The sequence below is a fragment of the Phaseolus vulgaris genome, chromosome 3 (genome assembly GCF_051622355.1).
Source record: "Phaseolus vulgaris cultivar YP4 chromosome 3, ASM5162235v1, whole genome shotgun sequence".
In the NCBI taxonomy this organism is placed as follows: Eukaryota; Viridiplantae; Streptophyta; class Magnoliopsida; order Fabales; family Fabaceae; genus Phaseolus; species Phaseolus vulgaris.
The window spans coordinates 38378114-38398481 of NC_143500.1; the positions used below are offsets into that span (position 1 = coordinate 38378114).

At 35.3% G+C, this 20368-nt stretch overlaps 1 protein-coding gene across 8 annotated transcripts in view; it reads right to left on the bottom strand.

Moving 5' to 3' along the window:
• Window positions 1-15284, bottom strand: part of SCA3 (DNA/RNA polymerases superfamily protein) — a 46888-nt gene extending 31604 nt beyond the window's left edge. For 5 of the 8 annotated variants that reach the window (XR_016519806.1, XR_011080514.2, XR_016519807.1 and 2 more), the window contains exons 1-6: window positions 14518-15284; window positions 12634-12837; window positions 12416-12549; window positions 11933-12002; window positions 11358-11416; window positions 5400-5517 (exon numbers count right to left, since the gene is read on the bottom strand). Coding sequence is in view for 3 of the 8 variants with exons in the window: in XM_068608052.2 (XP_068464153.1) it covers window positions 5400-5517; window positions 11358-11416; window positions 11933-12002; window positions 12416-12549; window positions 12634-12837; window positions 14518-15213 (1281 nt within the window). In the remaining 5 variants the exon portion in view is untranslated. Of the gene's footprint in view, window positions 1-5399; window positions 5518-11052; window positions 11417-11932; window positions 12003-12415; window positions 12550-12633; window positions 12838-14517 lie in introns of those variants that run through there. The other 3 variants (XR_016519808.1, XM_090300825.1, XM_090300827.1) reach the window with 3 other exon arrangements.
• Window positions 15285-20368: the final 5084 nt, after the last annotated feature.

The following is a 20368-nucleotide window of genomic DNA, read 5'->3' on the forward strand; positions in this document are numbered from 1 at the left end:
CTCTCATGGACTCCCTTAGTAAGCCATCTAGCTATTGTTCCTTTACTATGAGTGGTAAGAGTTCTAGTTTTTTATCCTTTAATGCTTCTAGTACTGAAAATATCTGGATTATAGACTCTGGTGCTACTGATCCTATGACACCTCATTCCTCTTCTTTTTCATCCTACATTGCTTTATCCGGTAACCCATATATTACTGTTGCTAATGGTTCCACTACCCCCATTAATGGTCGTGGTAACATTAACCTTCAACCTTCATTTCCTTTAAAAAATGTGCTTCATGTTCCCAAACTATCCAATAACCTCTTCTCTATTCAAAAGATTACCCAAGATTTAAATTGTGCAGTGGTATTTTTCCCTTCCCATTGTGTTTTTCAGGATCTTGCCAAGAGGAAGACTATTGGAATTGCTAAAGAGCAGAGCGGGTTATATTATTTACAGCATGAAGAAAGTAAAATGTGTGCTAGACTACAGGCACACACTTCTAATCTTCAGCAAGGTCGTGAATCTTGGTCATCCTCTCAAATATGGCTTCAACACAGACGTCTTGGTCATCCTCCATTTAGTACCCTAAAGTCCTTATTTCCTGTTTTATTTACAAAAGTGTCTGCGGAGTCATTTCATTGTGATGTTTGTCGGTTTGCTAAACACCATCGGACAACTTTTCCTCCCAATTGTAATAAAAGTTCTAAACTTTTTTATCTTATTCATTCAGATGTATGGGGACCTTCACCTATTCCTAATATCTCGGGTGCAAAATGGTTTGTTTCATTTATTGATGATTGTACTCGAGTTACTTGGATATTCCTCATGAAAAATAAGTCTGAAGTTTTTCACTTATTTGTAAAGTTTTACAGAATGATTCAAACACAATTTGAAAGTCCAATTAAGAGATTGCGTTCTGATAATGGAAGAGAATATGTGAACCAAAACCTTTCCAAGTTCCTTCAGGAAAATGGAGTTGTTCATGAATTAATCTGTGTGGACACTCATCAACAAAATGGGGTTGCTAAAAGGAAAAATCATCATCTCCTTGAGGTTACTCGAGCTTTACTTTTCCAAACATCTGTTCCTAGATCTTACTGGGGGGAAGCAGTCCTGACTGCCACTTATTTGATTAATAGATTACCCTCTCGGGTTCTAGAGGGTGTTACTCCTATTCAGGTTATGACCACATTCTATCCTTCTATTCTCATGTTGAATAGTCTTCAGAATCGTGTCTTTGGTTGTCCTGCTTTTGTCCATGTTCATAGTCCTTATCGGGAAAAGTTAGATCCTCGCGCCATCAAATGTGTCTTCATCGGTTATGCCCCCAACAAAAAGGGGTATAAATGTTATCATCCTCAAAGTCGTAAAGTTTATATTGCAAAAGATGTCACCTTCCATAAAACAGAGTCTTTCTTTCCCAGTTCTCAACTTCAGGGGGAGAGTATTCAAGAAGCTGAGGACCTTGAGTTGCCACCTTTTCCTTTGTTGCAGGATTTCGTTCTTAGGGAGAATGACAAAGACCCTATGCCAACATCATTGCCAGAGAAGAATAATGAGGACAAATACTTTGGGAAACAATATCAACGAAGGCAACAAGAACCCTTCCTGATCGAACTGCAACTTCACATGTCTGAACCGGAGGTAAGAACTCATACCTATGAGACTTTTGATGACACCTTAAATGAAACTAACCTAGATGATTTACCTATTGCCTTGAGAAAAGAAAAAAGATCTTGTGCCAAATATCCTATATCCCAATTTGTGTCTACAAAAAAACTTTCTATGCAACACCAGAGTTTTCTTTTAGCTATTGATTCTATCAAAATCCCTACATCGGTACAAGAAGCCTTAAAAAATGAGAACTGGATTCGAGCCATGAATGAAGAAATCAGCGCATTAGAAAGGAATGAGACTTGGGAGATTGTAGAGAGACCAAAAGATAAGAAAGCAGTGGGTTGTAGGTGGATATACACAGTTAAGTATAAGTCTAATGGCACACTGGATCGGTATAAAGCAAGGTTGGTTGCAAAAGGGTACACTCAAACCTATGGGATCGATTAAGAGGAGACTTTTGCTCCAGTGGCAAAAATGAATACAGTCAGGATTATTCTCTCCCTGGCAGCACACTTTGGTTGGGCAATGCATCAATTTGATGTTAAAAATGCCTTCTTGCATGGAAGCTTGGAGGAAGAAGTATACATGGAGATTCCACCTGGTTATGGTGTTGTTAATGAAGGGAATAAGGCGTGCAGACTTAAGAAGGCCCTATATGGTCTTAAACAATCACCTCGTGCTTGGTTTGGAAGGTTTACTCAAGCTATGGTATCTTTGGGGTACCGACAAAGCCAAGGTGACCATACTCTGTTTATAAAACATTCTCAGAATGGTAAACTCACTCTACTTTTGGTTTATGTAGATGATATGATTATTACAGGTGATGATGAGATTGAAAAACAAAATTTGAGGGAGAGACTGGCTACTCAATTTGGCTGTTCTATCCCAAGTACTTCCTTGGGATAGAGGTTGCTTACTCGAGACATGGCATCTTTATTTCTCAAAGGAAATACATCCTTGATCTTCTCAAAGAGACTGGTAAGTTGGGTTGTAAGCCCACTGGAGTGCCAATAGAGCAAAATCATAGGATTGGGAATGATGAGGAAAACCCAAAAGTGGAGAAGACACAATATCAAAGACTTGTGAGAAAACTCATTTATCTATCACACACTAGGCCAGACATAGCCTATGCAGTTAGTGTGGTTAGCCAATTTATGCATGATCCAAGAGAAAGACACTTGCAGGCAGTAGATAAAACTATTCAGTACTTAAAAGCCTCTCCAGGAAAAGGATTGATATTCAAAAAGGGGGAAAACATATCCATGAAAGTATATACTGATGCTGACTATGCAGAATCGATTGTTGATAGGAGATCCACCACAGGCTACTGCATGTTCTTGGGTGGAAATCTGGTGACATGGAAGAGCAAGAAGCAAAATGTAGTTGCAAGATCAAGTGCAGAGGCAGAATTTAGAGCCATGGCTCAAGGGGCGTGTGATAATAAGTCCGCTATCAGTATTGCACACAATCCGGTTCAACATGATCGAACAAAGCACGTAGAGATAGATCGACACTTTATTAAAGAGAAGTTGGATGATGGTCTTATAGCCACTGAGTACATCCCTTCAAGACTCCAATTAGCAGATATGTTTACTAAGGGACTTCCCACAAAACAATTCGAAGATCTTACTTGCAAGTTGGGAATGATAGATATACATTCACCAACTTGAGGGGGAGTGTTGCATAATCAGGAGAATTATGTTATAATTAAGTGCAGATTCCATTTTATATTTATTAGGACAGATTTGTTAGTGATTTGATTTTATTTGATTTGTACAGCTTTAAACACCCATTATTTCTAGCTTTCATTGCCTATTATTTCTTTCCTTATTTAGGTTGTAAAACAGTCTATAAATAGAGACTGTAATCACATTTGTAAGATATCTCAGAAATATATTTCATTTATTTCTTTCCACTGATATGAATGATTTAATGATTTTTATATGTGTATCAATGTCAATCAAGATGAAATGTTATATGTTTATTCATTAAATCTACAAATGAGTAAGAAGGATTAACCACATTCCCAAATTTCTTAATTTTATTATTTTACTCATTTATTTTGTTTTCATTTAATTTTCAAGCAAACTTGTGTCAATATCTTTCAAATCAAATTATTGTACATATTTTTATACTTAGTGAATGCTACGATTATAATTTTAAATAACTGTTCATTGTGGGTTCGATATATGTCCTTAGGAACAAATTATTACTTCTGACTCGGTGTACACTTGCCATAAAATAGTCAATATAACATGGATTTCCAGCTTTATAGAAATAAGGTTGGAGACAACGTTGTAAAGCAGATGAACGTCACTAGAGTAAACTCTCTTGGCTTTGTTTTAGACATTATAATAGGTAGTAAAAGCTTGGTATTGGGCTGCAAATTGACATCAAGGGAAAACCAGAGAACACTACACAAAGAGGCATCAATTTCCATCGGACTTGTTTAGTGATAGGAATATCTTTGGCCTGTTTGGTCAAGTGTTTGTCATGACCTTGACCCTTGAACCACAACTAGACAGCAATAGCCCATGCCCTGTAATTACTTTTCCTGGTCAGTTTTTCACATGGAATCAACGAAATAGTGGCAAAAGTCATTGCAGAAACAATGTTTTAATGGGAACTGTCAGAAGTCATGGAATGAATCTAAAAAGGGACGTCTAGGTGTGAGAAAGAAGGCAAAGGGCATGTTGTCAAGTGGGTCACGTCGGAAAGAATGGAAAAATTGCAATTTGTTATGAGTGCGTGAAACACACGTCGGGAAGAAGTCACACGCATGTGGGCATGTGAGGTGCTGGAACAAAGTGATGAACAAAGCTTGGTGGTCACCAAGGAAAGACGATTCTGGTTGCAACGGTCATCAGAGGAAAACAACGCTAGGTGGTGGAGGTAAAGGGCACACAGTGGTTGCGGGTATCGTTCACCCGAGAGTACAAAGAAAAAAGCTAAGGGCCTTGTACAGATCGAAAAACCTAAACTACTGATACCATATAAAAAAATGTGGATTTGTGGTAGTTGCTCGGTTACAGGCATGGAGTGTGAGGTTGGTTCGTTTTCAAGGTGGTGTTGTTGAGGAAGCTTAGAGGCTTGTTTTATCAAAGCCCGGTTCTGCCATTGTAAGGAGGGGTGAAGGTATAGGTGACAGGCAGGTTACCCTTGGCTTGGTTGAGCTGGTGGTTACTATACCGGTCCAGGTCATCATGGCTTGTGATTTTGAAATAGCTCTTGTATGAACTTTGGAGGTATTGGCATTGTTGATATGCTGGTAAAAACACTGCACTCGGTTTTACTTCTTTGGTTTGAGGCATTTGCTGCTTTCTCTAGCAGTTCTCCCTCGCCACCAGGCTTGGTTTTGTTGTGTGCTGGTTTTATGCAGATTCAGGTTTTGGGACTGAGTATCTTTAACTAGTTTTAAGGTTTTGAGTTAAGTGGTGTATCGCTTAACGTTTGATCTAATTGTTGAATGCTTAATTAGGAGTTTTTATGTATAAGGGTTGGAACACCCCTAAAGTGTTTCTTTTAAATTCTATTAATTCATTGCTGATAAAAAAAAAACATATAAAAAAATGTTATCTAAATGTTGTGTGTCAAATGCAGACCACACAGTATGTATTTATTTCAATTTACAAAATCAAATACAATAAATTCTTACCAAATAATTAGGAATCAATGATCCTAATTTCCTAGAATCTCTAACAGCTAATGACTAACAAATCTGAAATGGCTAATAACTAATAATAACATTCTAAGACCTTTCATGGTAATGAAAATAGAAATAAAAATTATATGTAGTACCTCAAAAACTTTTCTCATTTGTTTCCTTCCAACATTCTTCATTACATCTTGTTGCTTCTTGGATCCACGAGTGCGCATGATATAAGATGTCAAGAACAAATAGCCACCATTTTCATACCTGGAAAGAGTGTGGTAAGGTAATAGACATGCAGTCTCATGCAAGGAGAGAGAAGCACCTAAGAATTTATGGTTGTAGAGATGTTGTAAAATTGCATTCCTTGCTACTTTCTGTATTTTCACCACATTCAAGTTAATTACCATATTCAAAAGAAATGGCTATAAGTTATTAAGTTAACTATTCAATTCAAATTTGTTGTTCCCACTTGAGACCTGATGAAAAGATTAAAAATTATAGATATTTCTAATGGATTAAACTGTACAAAGGATGTGTGAATACATAGATCCAAGAAGCCAAAAAAATAAGGGGGGAATGAAGCAAAGCTATCATAATTACAAAATGTACAACAAATTTCCTATAAATAAGTTATCTGCACAAATAAAAATCAAATTATACAGTCTCAAATACCTCCTATAGAAACATAATATCCTAATGTGGACCATTGCGTCACATATAAAAGAATAGGAAGCCAAATGCTTGAAGCAGGAAGCGAAAGCCATAGAAGTTTTTGAAGATAGCTTTTGTTTTTCTTAAGTTCCAAACATTGAAGATGACAAGGTAGACCTAGATGTTAATGAGTCTTGTAGCTCATAAGAAGCATGTTTGTTAGCTAAGCTCTTTTAAGATAAAAAAAAAAAGCATAAGAAAGAGTTTTCAAAAATTTAAATCAACTTAGAAGTTATAGAAAGTGTTAAAATTGAGTCATTGGCTAAAGAAGATTTTTGGAATTCTAATTGATTGCATGTTTCTCATAATCAATTACATAAGAGTTTATTTTATAAGAAGAAAAAAGTTATTTATGTTGTAATAGATTATACGTTGAGAAAATAGATTATAGAGTAAATCCTAAGCTTCTGGAAAACAAAATGTTATTATGTAACTAATTAGAACATCAAATTAATTGATTATGTAATGTAATCTTGAATTCCATGGAAACATGCTCTTTGGAATAATAGATTACAAAAAAATCATAACTAGTTACAAACATGAAAATCATATAAAGGTAAACCATGAAAAATGGTAATACCTAACTTGCTAAAGTACATTACAAGTGAGATAGTCGACTACATAAGGAAAAAATTAATAAGTCAGAATTAAGGTGTTGTCTATTGTAATTTATTAATAATCTTACAATAGTTTCTGGAAAACTGATATGAACAATAAGAATAAATAATCAATTACATCTATCACAACATATGTTCTCATAAATAAGTGTTAGTTCTACCTCACATGATACACAAGCCCATACTCAAAAAAAGAGAGATAAATCTCAAAATCATTCAAATGCTCTAAAAAAATCTTGTTTTACACTAGGAAAAAAGAGAGATAGAATGTTGAGAGATTAAACAAGAAGTCATTCCATACAAAGTTTCATTTCTTTTATCAAGAAAGAGTTCATGTTAATGTTCATGTTTCTTTCTCTAGGCTCAATCCTTCCTATTTTTACTCACAACTTCGTGCAAAGAGTCAAGAGTCGAATTTTGTGTTCCAAATTGTATTCTTGAGATAGGGTGTCTCAAGTGGTAATATTAGGTCTCTAAGTGATTTGGTGTGGATCAAGTTGTAAGTGTACATATAATATTACTTATAGTGGAATCCTACAATCAATACAAGATTGATGTAAGAGTTGGAATTGAATCAATATAAAACACTTGTGTGCTCTCTTTTCTCTAATATTTTTCAATCTGATAGAAAATGGAATATAAAAGACTATAGTATTATTAATTCCAAAATATCAATGAGCTCAGTGGCTCTATAAGCAAGGAAAATACAGAGTCCAAGACTCCTCCCAAAGAGAAGAATACTCTCCTAACAGATTTCTGACAATAATCCCAACCTGCCTCTCCCCACCTCCTCTCTCACCAAGTACTAACTCCTCACGGCACGTCTCTCATGCCACCTTATCCATTCAATAACTGACTCTCATTCGCTCCACTACTAGGCCTCACAATTGTCTATGTAACCCGAGCTCCACTCCCTATTTCCTCTCCACATCTTGGTTCCACTTAATTCACCGCCCTGACGTACCATCAAGCCTCTTAACTCTGTTTCTACACTCCGAGCTATGCGCATGGCTTGAATCCGGTTGATTGGGTTAAACGTGCAAACGTGTAACCTAATATCGGGTTGCAATCCTTAGGCAACAGTGCTACCTGAGAAGGGATGAACTCAAATTCATTCATATACTCCTCCACACTCCTTGTTTGCATCAAATATTTGAGTTCCTCAAAAGAATTGTAACTCTTGCGACCTCTGTAGCGATGTTCAAAGCCCCTTTTAGCTTTTCCTAATTCAAATCGTCCTGTTTCGCGAAGGAGGTTAAACCAATGGATGGTTGCTCCTTCCATACTCAGTTTGTCCAATCAAACTTTTACTTCCTCCAACGAACTTTGCACTTTGAAATACGTTTCCGCTCGCGTGATCCATCCAACTGGATGGTCGCCATCAAGCAGCCAACTCGACCTTCTTCACCGCCATCTTGTATTCAGTCCACAGGTTCTCCATGATTGGAGATCCTGAGTTTTTTCGTTGCCTTTGTGGCATAATTTGGCGAACTCCTCTATTAGAGCTTGTCGAAACTCCACCAGAGATTGTTGCAGGGAAATCCCTAATGTTGCCAAGCATTCCTACAATGCATCGACTCTTTCTCCCATCTTTGGTGGCATGAACAACGTCTAACTTTGCTAACTCCTCGTCTCAAATCCGGCAAGTCAGACCAATGATAAAATATAGAATATAAGAGACTATAGTATTATTAATTCCATAATATCACTCGGTGGCTCTACAAGCAAGGAAAATACCCAAAGTCCAAGACTCCTAGAGAAAAGAATACTCTCCTGATAGATTTCTGACAATAATCCCAGCCTGCCTCTCCCCACTCTCCTCTCTCCCTAAATACTAATTCCTCACTGCACATCCCTCATGCCACCTCATCCATTCAGTAACTGACTCTCATTCCCTTGCCCCCCTTTTCTGTCTCATTCCCTCCAACTACTAGGTCCCACTCTCTTTTTCATTCTCTCCACTACTGGACCTCACTCTCTTTCTCCCAATGTAGATCTGCCATATTCTAGGTCTTTTAGTATATTAGGCCCATAAGCATCTTGTTGATGCCTAGGAGTCCTATCAGAATATTTATTCAATTAATTGGAGATTTGCTTTAATTCTTGAAGTTATGTTTAAAGGCTCCTTGGCTACTAAGTTCAAACTTGTAAATCAATTCATGTGAGAAATAAAGGAGGTTTTACAAAGTTTTTCATTTCAAAAGGATCTAAGGGTAAAAAAATTTCAAGTTTAACCACCAATTCAAGCACCCTTCTTGAAGACATTTATATGCGTATATTGTACACTAGATATAAAAATTCTTGCCTTGCACTAAGCTACCTATATTCCAAGGAAGCACCACAACCAACCTCTCTTCTTGTTTGAAAATGATATAATAGGTATTGTATCAGTTTAGCAATCCTATTATGATCATGGCATTCAAAAACTATATCAACATAAACAACCAAATAAAAATATTGGTTAGTGGAGCATACATAAAAATGGAGTAGTCTATTGCACTCCAAATCAAGCAAAATGCTAGATATTTGCACTAAATTTCATAAAGCATGCTTGAGGGGACTATTTGAGGCCATATAAAGCCTTGAAAAGACAATATACATCCATGAGATTACCCTCAGCAACAAAACCCTTTGGTTGTTCCATTACCTCGTCTAAGTTTCCATTAAAGACAATTTTATATCTAACTGGTACAATGATCAATGTCACATAGTTTCCGTAGAAAGAAGGAAATTAAAACAGGTCATTTTAACCAGATGGAGTATCATTATAATGTAGGGTAGACATGTGGGTATAGCTTTTAGCCACCAAATGAACTTTCATCCTATCTATCTAGACCAACATTTACAACATCGACCCAGTGACATCAAACGGTACAATCTTCAAGAGGAGAATGAATTAGGGTCCAAATTTGGCTTGAATCTATAATTGCCATTTAATCATCATAGTCTATTGCCAACCTGGATGAGAAAGAGCTATAGAGACTTAGGAATAGTGATATAAGAGTGAAGGCAAGGGTAAGGTTCAAAGGATAAAAATAGTGATAAACTAGGGAAATTATAAATAGAACGAGGAATGGATACCTTTATAAACTTTGCAAAGATCATTGAATAACTCCAAAAAATCCATAGTAGAAGGTTGGTTGGTACAAAAGACAAGTCAACTGAACTTTTGCAGGAGATGTGTCAACAAAGATATGACACAAATGACACTGACGAGTAATCAAGTGACAAGGAGTAGGAGGCCTTGATGAATATAATGGAGTTGACCTATCTAGGACAAAAGTAGATGGAACAATTGAGGTGAGACAAAGAATAAGTAGTGCTTGAGAAGCAAGAAAGGAATACCTTAAAAGAAATTGATATTTTCTAAAAAATGATGTTGAGAAGGACAGTGACATTAATGCCTCTTCTAAACTCTAGAATAGCCAAGGAAAACATGCTTCACAACACAAGCAAATAGTTTGTCAAGTCTTGGACTAAGATCATGAACAGAGCAAGTGGAGCGAAAATCATGAGGAATACAAAACACAAATGCATTAGGAAATAATGCAGAATGAAGCACCTTGTCTTGACTAGTGAAAGATAGCATTTAACTTATAAGAAAACACAGTAAGGACAACATTGCCCCAAAACTTCAAAGTGGTATTAGTACTCATGAGCAAAGTGCGTGCAATTTCCATAATATAATACATTTTGTTGAGTATAAGGACAGTGACACAAAAGTATTAATCTATTATTAACCATAAAAGAAATGAAAGGAGTTGAAGAATATTTTGTTGCATTATCACTACGTAGAATTTAAATAGAATAATCAAACTGATTCAGAATTATTTTAAAGAGATTTTTAATTACACCAAATAATTTTGATCCTTTAAAATCCACATACATATGGAAAACTCACTAAAAAATGTTATAAAAAAACCTGTCCTAAAACAAGTGACACAACCTGGACCTCATACACTAGAGTGAATAACATCGAAAGGAGCATAGTTTGCAACTAGACACTGCTAGGATAACAAGAACAAACAGGTTTTTCATGCTGACAAGATTCAAACTCTAAGTACTACAAATAAGATTACTGAGGAACCATTTTCTTTAAATTTTTAAGACTCTCTGACCCAACCGACAATAAAGATTAGGAGACCTTGTACTGGTGGATGAAACTGAGGATGAAGACTGGAGGTAATAAATCCCATTTGATTCATATCATGTACCAATTGTCTACCTTGTATTCCTATTCTATATAAGAATAGAATCAGAAGTGAAGATTATATAATATTCTTTACTACGAGTTGGAGGACTAACAGAAATCAAATTAAAAATGTAAATAGAGAAAAGAACATAATCAGGATATAAAGATGGAAAAGGAGTGACTGGCCAATGCCACTAGCTTTAGCTTTTGACACACCTACAAGAGTAATGTGATGAGGGGTTTTAAATTAGGATGATTTAGAGTTAAGAAAGGGATTACCAAATACATGGTCAGAAGCACAAGAATCCATAATCAAATGGTCAACATGCGAGGATTGAGAGAGACAGCATAGAATTACAAGTATGAGCAACTGTGGCTAAGGATGATGCCCTGAGGTGCAAGAACTCCTTATACTCATAATTGGATAACACATTATGCTGTGCTCTTAGGCTCAACATCCACCTCACTCCAGCTTTGAGAAGGGTTTAAACATGGCACAATAAATCATGCCAAGTCTCATTAAATCTAACCACTGCATACATTTCAACATTAAATACTAGTATGAGCCATTCCATGTGCCATACCCTTTCCACTTTTTTGGAGGTACTAGCATTGGCATGTAAGGCATTAACATATGCTTAACCTGCACAAAATAAATGCATAGATTAATAAAAGAACAGATTAAGATATGTATGTTCATGTTCTATCCTCTCCTTTTGGAAAGAATAATCCCATACTGACATGCTTAGAAGAAAACAGATTTAGAAATAACAGAAGAACAACTTAGAAGTAATGTGACTGTTCAATGATTTCACCCAAAAAAAAACCCTTCATGCCTTTATCTAGCACTAGCAGGAAAAGATAAAGTCCTTTAAAACACAAAATCTTCACCATGAAGTTGACACAAAGCAATAAGAATCTAGGTGTTAAGGCCCTCCTGTACCTCCACCTGAATACAAGTTCTTTAGGGGGAGGGAAGTAATAAGAATTTCAAAACTAATTTACAGCAGGATACTGCAATATTGTTGTACACAAGTATTAATTTTCTTTGCTTTCATGCTTAGTAAAATGAAAACCTTTACAACTCAGTAGGACAAATTCAACTTCAAGTTATTGTTCAAACAGATCAGGAAGGTGGGGGAGAGATCTCTCAACTTACAGATTTATCCATCCCAGCAAGGACTAAGGGATCACATTCTATAACACCATAATTCTTCAAAATCTTTTGCCTACAAATATCAAACAAATATTCAAAACATAACAATAAAAACACATGGGTGAAATAAAGTAACTTTCATTTCATCAAATCATTAAAAACTGATCTTTGGAGATATTTTGTTGTTCACGCTTTAAAAGATCAATCATTGACATGCACATGAAATACGCGTCCCTCCTCAAAATGAGAGATTTTTATCCTCTCATTTTCCTTAAGCAAAGATACAACCATACCCCATCACAATACCTTATAATTTCTGCTTGACAGTGAGAATCCTAAACTAATAATTATTGATTAAAAACATCATCATATTCAAATAAACAACCAATCACCACTTTCTCTAATCTGATAATGGTTACTAAGGATTAAACTATTATACCAATTATTATATTGATTTAGTTTCTTTAGAAAAAGGTGAAGCCTCACTCTGGATTCTTTGATATAACTTTAAATGTATGCCTGAAAGCTGGTCGAATATCAGGTGGAGTGTCAGCAGACTGATTAACTGGAGAGTGTACAAATGCTGTTTGAATTAATAAATCTATTAGTCGACTTCCCAGCTGCAGAGATTCATAGAGTTCACTCATTAGTTCCAATTAAAACAATAAAGTCAAAGATAATCACACTCAGATATCAAAACCAACCTTAGCCTGGATATCAATCCCCCAAGGGCCACATTCTTCCTCTTTCAATAGCATCTGAACCTGTTTAAGTCGTCTTCTTTTAATCAAACCATTTACATGTTTCCTTAACTTTTGTGTATCATTATGCGTACTGTCTTCACGAGCAGCCTCTGTTTTCTTACTCTTGTGAGTTCTAGTCTTTTCCAGGAAGTTATGAATCCTAACCTAGAGTACAATAAGATAACCAAAACGAATATGTAATTTATAAATGAAGTGAAACAAGTAGAAAGAGTGCAATTGCTGTTAATGCTAGATTAGATAAACAACCAAGAAAAGTGACACGAGCACAGAAGAAAACTTCAATGAATCACAACTCCCACTAGTATCTTCCCTCCCCCAACAGTTAAATTGGATGTGAGAATTCATTGACATAGAATCCCCTGTGCTAGGTACAAGTTAAATGGAGTAATTAAAGGATTGAAGTGAACCTCAATTGGTATCACACATTACTAATAGCATGTTCGGATATCCGGTGGGAAGCTTCTAAAAGGCAAAGAGATACACATGTTTTCCTGTAGCAAAAGAAATTTTAGAAGCTTAGAGAGGCAACCCCAACAAAGGGTAAAGTGTTGGGTCATCATGAACAACTCATTTCACTTTTATTCCGAATGCCAGAAACTTCAAGTGAAAGCAGTAACAAAAAGTCACAAATATCAGACTAAGGGTCCAGCAAACTTTACTGAAAACTTCAATGCAAGGCACCATGCAAAATGCAACAGCAAAACCACTTATTAACTATTAAGATATGGCAACAGGTTGTAAACATGCCAATTGGCCATTTTGGAAGTCTCTCGCCACTTATCATTTCACTATTCTATGTCCCAACAGGAGAACAGATAATCATAAAGTTTGGCACGTAATGAAGTAAAACTCATCCATTTCCCCATTTTCAGTTTAAAAACGACACACAATAGTAATAGTATAACAACAACAAAGCCTCATTATGTCACTGGGTGATAAAAAAAATTAACACACTGAAATAAAACCCAAATAAATTATATTTTAATTAGTCAAAAACAAAACTCGTTAGAGTCCCTCAAAACTTACACATGGACCACAAAACCAGCAGAACAAAGATCCTGTTCGAGGTGGTGGTGAGCTTTTTTTGGTTTTTAGATACAATTTTCAAAGCCAAAACATGTTCTGATGTAAGGAGTCTTTTCAAATACTATCAATAATCTATAACAAGATTCTTCCTTTTTACTGTACACATTTTATATTTTTATTCTACCTTTAATAATACTTTAAAATTAAGAAAAAAGGAAAAAAAGAAGAAAAATGGAAATAAACTATCTAAATGTTAAAAGTAACTCCACACACACTTCAACAACACAACATATTACAAATCATCCATATCTTTATATAACAAGAGGGATTCTCCTCTTTGGTGTACACATTTCATATCATCATTCTTTTAATTATATTTTAAAATTAAAAGAAAAAAAAATAAACTAACCAAGTGCTAAAAGTAACTCACACACTTCAACAGCACAACACATTACAATAATCAACCCCTGTTTTTTATGTAACCACCATTATTAATATTTTTTTTCTTAGAAGATATAGATTGTCTGTTTGACACTAGTAGTCATAAAGTTCATTTTAAAATCTTATAAACTCTTATGATAAAATCCATTAAAATATAAACTACCAAATAAAAGTCATTTTAAAAAAAACTTATAAATAGTTGCATTTTACATAAAATCCTCAATAATTTTTTTTTTCAAAATAGTCTTTTAAAAACCCAAATCTCAACCCAATGCACTCTTTACCACTTTCTTGGCCACTAATAACACCTCCCTTCAATTGATAAACAAATAAAGACGAAATTGTCATATGGTGTACCTCGTGTTCCACAGCCATACCAATCTGAACTGCAGCATCCACAAGGAGAACACAGCCCGCATGATGATACTCCATACTCACCAAACCCATCACCTTATGCATGACAATTACAGCCATTTTTGCCGCAGGCAATGAATCAATGTGGGGTGCAAATGCCACTCTGTGCTTCTTCGTCCTTTTTGACTTCTGCTCTGCCTCTATGGCCTCCTTGAGAGGGCCAAACCACCCCAAAAACAGAGCCTTCACGTGAGGCAAATTGGGAGTCAGATTCTTCTCACGCATTTCTCTCTCTAGCTCTCTGTACTCCTCTACCGTCTTCTCCAACGCTTCAGTCTCCATTTGAATCTGCCTCCTCCTCAGCCCATTGTGCTTCTCCTCTTCAATATCATTCCTCAACAAGTCGTTCAAGATCCAAGGTTCTTGGATGAATACCCTCTGGGGTGGGTCAGGGGGCTCGGTTTGATGAACCCCATTAACAGGTTCGTGACAATTTTCGAGGTCTTGGACGAAATTGTGGTGGAATGAATCAAAAAGAACATGAGTTCTTGAGGGTTTGATTGTTACTGGAATAAGAGAGGAAGGAAGAAAAGAGGAAATGGGGATTGGGAAGAAGAGAAAGTGATGAAGAGATTGAGATTTTGTTGGAGGGGTTCCCCTGTGAAGGAGAGGTGTTGGAAAGAAAGTTGCAAACCCCATTGAAGCTGAAGTGTGGATACTGCAAACAATGTTGTTGGAATTCGAAAAACACCAAACCTTCCTTAAACCCCTGCATATATATAGCATCACTCTTTATCCGCAGTTAATGGATTATTGTTGTTGAAACAGAGTAGAAAAAAAGTGATTTTGAAATTTAGTCTAATTGATTTGTATAAATATGCATTTTTTCTAAAGTGAAATTACAAAATATATATACAACTATTTGTGATACTTAATTTTGTATTTAAAATAAATATTTTCTAAAAAATAAAATAAATAAAATATAGTCTAATTTATATTTGTGTAAATCGTGTATTATTAAATAAGTTATGTTTTGCTACATAAACGGATTTTACGGGGCATTATCATTTTTTTCTAATCTTTATCTTTTTTTTAATTCGTAAAAATATGCTATTGTATAATAATTAATTTTTTAAACAAATGTAGATTTGATTGAATTAATAAAAAAAAACTTCAAATTTTATTAAATGTTTTCTAATTATTATGATAACATTTTTTATTTATCATCATACATTATAATAATCTGCCATAAAATCTTATTATCTATACCTATATATAAAGGAGATTTCCTCTTTAACTGCTCTCAAATTTTTTCCTATTTTATCTTTAGATTAATATATAGTTTTATTTCATTATTTTGGGTATTGCGTCATTTCCTTCTTTTTTTAAAATATTTAGAATAAATGGAGAAGCGATTTTGAATTAAAAGAGATGGTTTATTTTGAAAAAACAATTGCTTAAAAGAGGGAGTGTCTATTCAAATTATGAGAGAGAAAAAAAATATTAGGAGACGTGAGTAAGTAGTGGTCAAACACAACCATTTACAATAACCAATTATTATAAAAAAAAATCTAAAGTAACCGTCCCACGTCCACTACATCCATTCTGCCTTCTCATCGGCCTCCACTCTTTCTCAATGCTCTCTCACGAGAGTATAAAAGAAGCACAAAAGAAGTCTATATAATTTCGATTATTTAATTGCTGGAAGAGCAAGTGGAGGCGGAAGAAGTAGAAAATGGAGAAGCCGATCTAGGTGAAGGAGAATCAATTGTTCTCCCCAACCTTTCACGATCCCTTTCACTAATCTCAACAAGGTCGATTTTGACCTCGCTTCCTTGAACCCTCCAGGAGTAGGTTTCACTTTTATTCTTCTTTTTCTCATTCTACTATATTCCTTCATCTCCACCCCCCTTTAATTTTGGGAAAATGATTATTAACGTAACATTGATTTGTTTGTTTGCTTATTCATGTGTTTTGTTTGAGTTTTGGCAGGAAGTTATTTTTTCCCCAGTGTATGCAAGGTAAAACAATTATTTCGATATTTAGCGTTTTTTGGATGAGTTTAGAGATAATGTCTCTGTTAGAACTGTAATCACTTTTGTTGTCATATTAAATCATTATTATTATCTTATTTTATATTTAGTATATTATTGCTTCTCAATTATGATAGTTAGCAAATTACATGGAAGAGAAGGCAATTAGACCTTGGTTCCTAAGCACAAACCTCTCTCTGCAAAACCTAAGCTCAGTTTGCGGGCTTCCATTTCTAACGCCCTCCATCGGCGCGTCTTCACCGTTAGTTTTCCACTGTTTTATCCATAGGCTGAGTATTTTAAAATCATCATTAATGTTTGTTAGATAGATCATGGGGTTTCACTTATTCATATAGTTCTTTTTTCAATAATGTTTGCATGAGTGTTTTTTCTTTTATAGTAATGTAATTGTATATCTGGAAAATTATGTTTGATTGTAATTCACCATTAATTAGTATCTTTTGTCTTCCAGGTGTTAGGCATGATGGTTGATATATTCGAAGGAGATTCAGGTGGTGACTCCCCATATTAAAGTTGATCCAGCTGTTGGTGTTGATGCTCAGCCCAACAATGATCTAGCAGAGTCTTAAACACTTCTACACAGTAGTATGGAAAAGCTTGATTGTGATCCGAACAAATATATGTACAATTTGGAAACAAAGCCTCACAAGAAACTTCCTGCTTCTAAAACACTAGCTACTAATGATGAAGCATTTGAAAGAACCGGTGATTGACCATTCTAACAATGTTGAGAAAAAAAAAATTCTAACAATGTTGAGGCCTCACAAAGCAGTCAGACAATTAACAATGAGGCAGCACCAACCACTATTGACTAATGTATTTTCATATTCATGGAATGTTTGGTCGATTTTTTAGGGTGATGAGTGGATGGGATTAAATATATATATAGTATAAAAGTATTCCACAATAATGGTATTCTTTTCTTTTAATTCTCATGATTTTGAATCTCATACTTTTTTTGTTAATATTGGAAAAAAGTTGAATTCCTATTATTGTTAATTACTCTCTACTATTGTAGCAGTTTTAAAATTTATTTAAAAAACAGTTGTTATGATTCTCCACTACACAGACCAGTTACCTACTTTCTACTTTCTCTCTCTTCCCTTCCCACGTACCTACTTTCCACATTCTTTTTTTAACATACTTTCCACATTTTGTGAAAAACTGATATATTATAAAAAATATATAATAAAATTAATAAGAAAAAAAGAGAAATTTGGACAGAGGAATAAATTGATAGTATATTTTTCATGTTTTATTAATAGTTATAAATTTTCAATTTTTATTGTATTGTAATATGTGAGTTTTTAAAGACAAAAACAGTCTTATGAAATCAGTTAAATTTAATTTTAATATTTTTTACATTGTAAAATAAATGTTGATGTTTCTCAATTTGTCAATAGAACCATTGAAAATAGTAATATGAAGGATTTTTTTTTAAAATATGTCAACTATTTAAGTGTTGTTCTCGTTGGTTGACGTGGATCAGGTCTTGGTGGTGCACTTTTGGTCAACTTTTCTTTTTTGTTGTTGTTGCTTTGAGATGCTTGAAATCCACAGTGAAAGGAGCTTCACTTTGTTCAAGGTCTTGAGGCCCTTTAATAATACTCGTAGATATTCCCTTTAGGAGTTAACAACCATAAAGATATTTTGTTAATATATTTCCTTTATTTTAGGGGTGTTGGCAGAGCATTATCTCTAACGGTTTATTGTCATCGAATTTAGAGTCAATATTTGTGCCTAACTGATTCAATTATTTATTCAGTTGTTTTAATATATTTTGCTAGTCATTTGGGCCGACTTTTTAACAAATCATTGGGTTTATTATTGCTTTGGGTTGCGTTAAGTATTTATCTTCTTCAACTAATCGGGCTAGAATAATATGCATAAGTGCTCGGGTCAGACCCCAAGCACGTTCAACCAGTACACAACCCCCAGCCTCAAGCCGAGCAGGACGAGGCGAAGAGGTTTAATTGTTCGAAAAGACGTTAAGTTAAAGGGTGGTTGGCTCGTGGTTTTCGAGGTGTTGCTTGATGGGACAATTTCATGATAACTTTAATGATGTGTCCACGTGTCCCATGATCAACGATTAAGAAAAGGTGTCGTTTCAAATTCTTTTTAGATTTTGTAAAACCCAAAAAAAACCTTTTCATTTTCATACTGGCCTTTTTTAACTAAGACTCAAAGAGAAAAGAAAGAAGACATTTCCCTTGTGCCACCGTGTCCCTCCGTGAGCTAAGTACATTCTTCCATTCCTTCGAATAATAGAACTTATACTTTGGCCTTTTATATTGTTCTTCCTTATGTGCTTGTTTGGTTTGCTTTATACGATGCTTGTGCTTAACTGTTTTTCCTATTTGTATATTTGCTTTGTTTTAGCCATTTTTAGAGACGGATTATGCCTTTGCTTACCCTTGGACCGAAAAAGAATTGCTTAAGAAAACCTCTGTTTATACCACTCGTTTAAAAATTAGAGAGTTGAGGGTAGGGGGTCTAAGCAAAAAAGATGAGAACTTAGTGAAAATAATAGTATGCAGAGAAGAGGAACTAGTGTGTTGTGATGATTCGTCAGACCCCGATGGGTCATTTGTTTCTTTTACACCACTTTTTTTTACCAAAGTCATGTTGCATCTTCCTCTCTCAATTTTTGAAAAAAAAAGTTGTTGACCGAACTCAACGTGGCTCCTGTCCAGCTGCATCCGAATAGTTGGGCGTTTATCTAAGGTTTTGTTATCTTGTGTTCCCATCTCGTATTTCGTTGACTGTGGAAGTATTCTTTTATTTCTTCACGTTTAAACACTCTGGTCAGCAGTTGTGGGCTTCTTTAAATGGTGTCCCCATAAGAAGTTTGCTTACCCTCTTCCAATCATCCTACAAGAATTTTAAGGGTTGATTTATAAAAGTTTGTGCCTCGGTCGGAGACCCATATCTGCTAGATGGTTTTTCCCTATATTGGTCGCCCAACCCTCACTTCCAGAGTGCTTGGCGTCTCGAAGACTTGTCCCCAAGGGAGCGGGGTATATGTGAATTCTTGGAGAACCTCAAAGTTGTTTTTGACACATCGACACTTTTGACGAGAGAATACCTATCGGGTTCTCTCAAAGCTTATATTGGTATACACTCTTTCTAGCTTCAACTTTTGAAAAATGTTTAGTTTTGTAAGTTTTGAAACTAGCTTTTTGTTTTGTAGAGAACATGCTTTCCTTGATAAGCAAAACCAAGTTGGTTGGACGCGCAAGGCAGATGAGGGCAGCCAAGGATACTTTAGTATTGAAGGAGGTTGCCCCAACTGGTGTCGTTCATGTCCAATCCAAACAAGATGAGCACACCGCTTCTAGGCTAGTTTTCAAAAGGAAGATATCAGAAGCTCTAGTCCTCTCCAGACACTCACACTTGGATGGCGAAGCTCCTACCCTAGATGCTTTGACAATCCAAGAATGTGAAGTCGTAGGAAGATCGGAAGGAAAGAGTTTGTGAGATCCGAGCTTTGACATCTTGACCCACAATAGTGTTGAACATAGGCTTTGATGTCTCTAAATCCAAGTGGATTGCTTGAAGACTCTGTTGTTGCTTGTGTGTGTGTGTTTTGAGTAGTTTGAATTTTTTAATCCACTCGTAGTTATGATCCAAGGTTGCTTGATTCAAGTTCTTTTTGAAAAATATATGTTTTCTAAAGAAAGTGGAAAATCAACCTGTTGAATTGTCGTTTCAACCAGTTGTTTTACACTTAGTGTTTTTTAAAAGAATTTGAAAAGGCTTGAAATTGGTTGACTGTAGTGTCAAGCCATTTCAACCGATTG